This window comes from Cyprinodon variegatus, unplaced genomic scaffold (genome assembly GCF_000732505.1).
Source record: "Cyprinodon variegatus isolate N-32 unplaced genomic scaffold, C_variegatus-1.0 Scaffold233, whole genome shotgun sequence".
NCBI lineage: Eukaryota > Metazoa > Chordata > Actinopteri > Cyprinodontiformes > Cyprinodontidae > Cyprinodon > Cyprinodon variegatus.
The window spans coordinates 527,319-530,619 of record NW_015150686.1 but is presented as its reverse complement, the minus strand read 5'-3'; the positions used below and the strand labels follow the sequence as shown (position 1 = coordinate 530,619).

Genomic DNA, 3,301 nt, shown 5'->3' with positions numbered 1-3,301 from the left:
ACATCTAGAAACAAAGGTGTTGATGGAAGCAGCACAGCTGATATTTCTCTCCAGGAAGATGAAAAAAAACAAGACGAGGATCGATGAAAACCTGAGTAAAACATCCCAGATCTGACCTTTAACTGCTTCTATCTGTAATAAAATGATTACTGAGGCTTTTCTCACCAAGAAGCTCGACATTAACTGAACCTGAAGGGTCCAGCAGTAGCTTCAGTCAGAGCGGCTCAGATTTCTGGAAGCTAACATTGTGACCTCAGCAGATTGAAGCGTTGCAGAGAAATCCTTCCTCTCATCCTTCTGCAGGACAGAACCGAGCTGGAAACCAAATGACCCGCCTCCTCTCCCCCACAGCAGGAACTGGGCTGTTCCTGCTCCGCCTCTGTGCTTCTGGCAGCTCATTTTCTCCCTTTCCTAAACTTCACATATCAGATCCTCAAATGAGGCTTTTATTCAAACTCCTGGGAGATAATTTAAACATAGACGCCACTAAAACTATCTACAGATCTACAGGAACTAGTAAGAGTCTCTCCAGGATCCTTAAAGAGGGAAAGTTGTGGGCGGAGTCACCTGGTCCAGGTCGTAGGAGCATGAGTCGACTCTCTGCCGCAGGACGTTCCACTTCTTCCCCCTGAAGAGTCTCCAGAGGGACGAGAGGCCGTAGATCTTCAAGCAGTACAGCCTGATGAGACACAGAGGTCAGAGGTCACCATAGGGCTTCCAGCCTCCGTCCAGGGACGGTAAATCACTGCTTTGGGGCCTTTGTGGATCTTACACGGTTGATCGACTGGGTAGCAGCTGTTCTGGTAGACTGCACTGGTTTAAATCCTACATGCTCCTCACAACTCAGAGCACAATAAGCATCAGTTACCATGGCGATGCAAATAAAACCCATTAAAGGGCTGGTTATCCAGCGTGTCGCAGTTAGCTTGTCGCTGGAATGATGCAGATATTTTTGATTTATGCCCAATTTTGAAGCGCCACAACGCCAGAGGGACGATCAGGAACTAGCTAGGATGGTGGCGTGTTTCTCTTCCGGGTATGACTGTACATAACCATTACCTTTTTTATTTTTCAACCAATAAAGTTGAGTTTTGTTTCATTGGTTTTCTACACATTTTTCTTTCACAATGTCAACAACTTCCGGTTTGAGCTAAGTGCTTTTATTTTGGTAAGCTTTTGTGTTTCCGGTCCCGCGCAATGTAGCGTCGGTTAGCTTGTTCCCTCATAAGTACGGCATTAAGTTAAACACGGACCTACGGAATCGCAAAAATATAGTCCTGGCAGCCCCTCCGAAGAGGCAAAAGGTGTGTTATTTATTTGTACAATAGTATTTTCCAATGTTTATTTTTGCACAAGATGAAACATTTAAAATGGTTTAATGTAAAAAGCTGTATAATTGTTATGTGTTTCAGCTCTCATGGTGGTGATATGTGGATTTAAAGACTACAGTTTGTGGAATATGACTCTAAAGGAATTAAAATCCATAAAACCCATCAGTAAAGTCTCATCATCGATCGGGGGCGGCATGCTACAATGGCGCTGTCAACACCTGCTGTCCTTGAGGTGTGGCGAACGAGACCCGCTCTTCTAGCTGGTCCATCTTCACGAGTCGTTTTCCACAATGGCGGTCAAAAAAAAGCAACAACAAAAAAACAACCTTGTAAGGCACCGAACAGGAAATACGCATAGAGTAAAGCGGCTATAGATTTGACCAATCAGAGGCCTCCTTTCTCTCCTCCCTGCGACGGTATAGGCTGATTTATGCACAGAAACCAGGTCGTCTGCGTGTGTGTTGCAGTTAACTCAGATAACTGCAGGAGGCCTCTGATTGGTCAGATCTACATCCGCTCTACTCTACGCGTATTTCCTGTTGAGTTCCTTACCGGCTTGTTTCGTTTCTCTGACCGCCATTGTGGAAAACGTACGTCTTCGATCAAAGGGGCGTTATTGTTTCCCAACAGCTGATTGGCTGCTGTGTGAAGCGTTTTCTAGGATTCAGATCAGTTCTGAAAGCCAGCCTGCCTCAAAGCAGGTTAGACATTCAGCGTACGTTACCATGGTGACTAGGACAGCTAAGAATGAATCCAGCTGGGGCGTTCTTTGGTGGGGCAGTGGTTAGCGCATACGACCATGTGTACAGAGTCCTCGACATGGCCGACCACGGGTTCGAATCTGACCCGAGGTCCCTTCCCGCCTGTCCCTCCCCCTCTCTCATACGCCCTTTCCTGTCAGCCCACTTTTTACTGTCAGAAAAATGAGCCACTAGTGCCGTAAAAACTAAAAAAATTATTTGGGGGGTTGGACCCGACGTTATCTGGCTAACCCAGTAATCCTGCTCCGTTGTTCAGGCCTCTGGATAAATGCAGAGAAGAACTCAGCGAATGGATGAACTAAATGTTCTTCAGCTGATTTAAACTAACCATTATTCTACTAATCGATTAATCCGTCCATTAGTTTTACGATAAATAATCTGACGGCTACAGATTCCTTAAAGAAGATTTTTCAGTAAATTAAACCGGGTAAATCTAAAACTTTTCCACTTGTGGAGTTCTGGATAGAGCAGATTGACAGATAAAATTTATTTTTACAAAATGTTTATAATAAATATTTTTACAATTTTGATATAATTATTGATCTAAGTGGGTCACTCCGTTAACTAAATGTATTTTATAGAGTCTCTGTACTTCAGTTAATGATTAATCGATTACTAAATGAAATGATTAATTCACTAATTGATTAATCCCGTTAATTGTTTCAGCCCTAATTTAAGCTAAAGTGAGTTTTGGGACCAATAGGAAGAGCATTTCAAAGTTAGCACCCAGCTTCAGCTGGAGAGAAGCAATCAGGCTCCATAATCTGGACTCAGATTATAATCAGCCTGAACCTTCAGAGGCTCATAAAGACAGGAACAAAGTGGACCTTCTATCATCTGAAGGATTAAAGGACAAACGTTGAGAAACTATTTCCTGTTTAATTCGTCTTTAGCAGAATTGATCCCTGCAGCTGATCCAGAACGCTGCTGCCTGCGTCCTCACTAGAACTAAGAAAGAGGAGAACATCAGCCCAGATTTGAAAATTGCTGAGCTCCAAAATACTTTACAGACTGGGCAGGAGAGAAGACAAGACATAGAACAGCCCCATTATCCAGATAGAGAAATGTTAATAGAATAGACATCCATTATCTGTTCTAGGTTGTGTTCCTCTCTTCTTGTCCCTTTTCTTCTTGTTTTCCTCTCTATGTTTTGTACTCAGCTGACTTTTCATGCTGTCTCTAAAGGAATGAAAGATTTTTTCCAAGCAC

At 43.3% G+C, this 3,301-nt stretch overlaps 1 protein-coding gene across 1 annotated transcript in view; it reads right to left on the bottom strand.

The window, feature by feature from the left end:
- Positions 1–3,301, bottom strand: part of pigq (phosphatidylinositol glycan anchor biosynthesis class Q) — a 15,161-nt gene that overhangs the window by 3,212 nt on the left and 8,648 nt on the right. Inside the window, exon 10 of the mRNA XM_015381400.1 lies at positions 553–679. Coding sequence (XP_015236886.1) covers positions 553–679 — 127 coding nt within the window. The remainder of the gene's footprint in view (positions 1–552; positions 680–3,301) is intronic.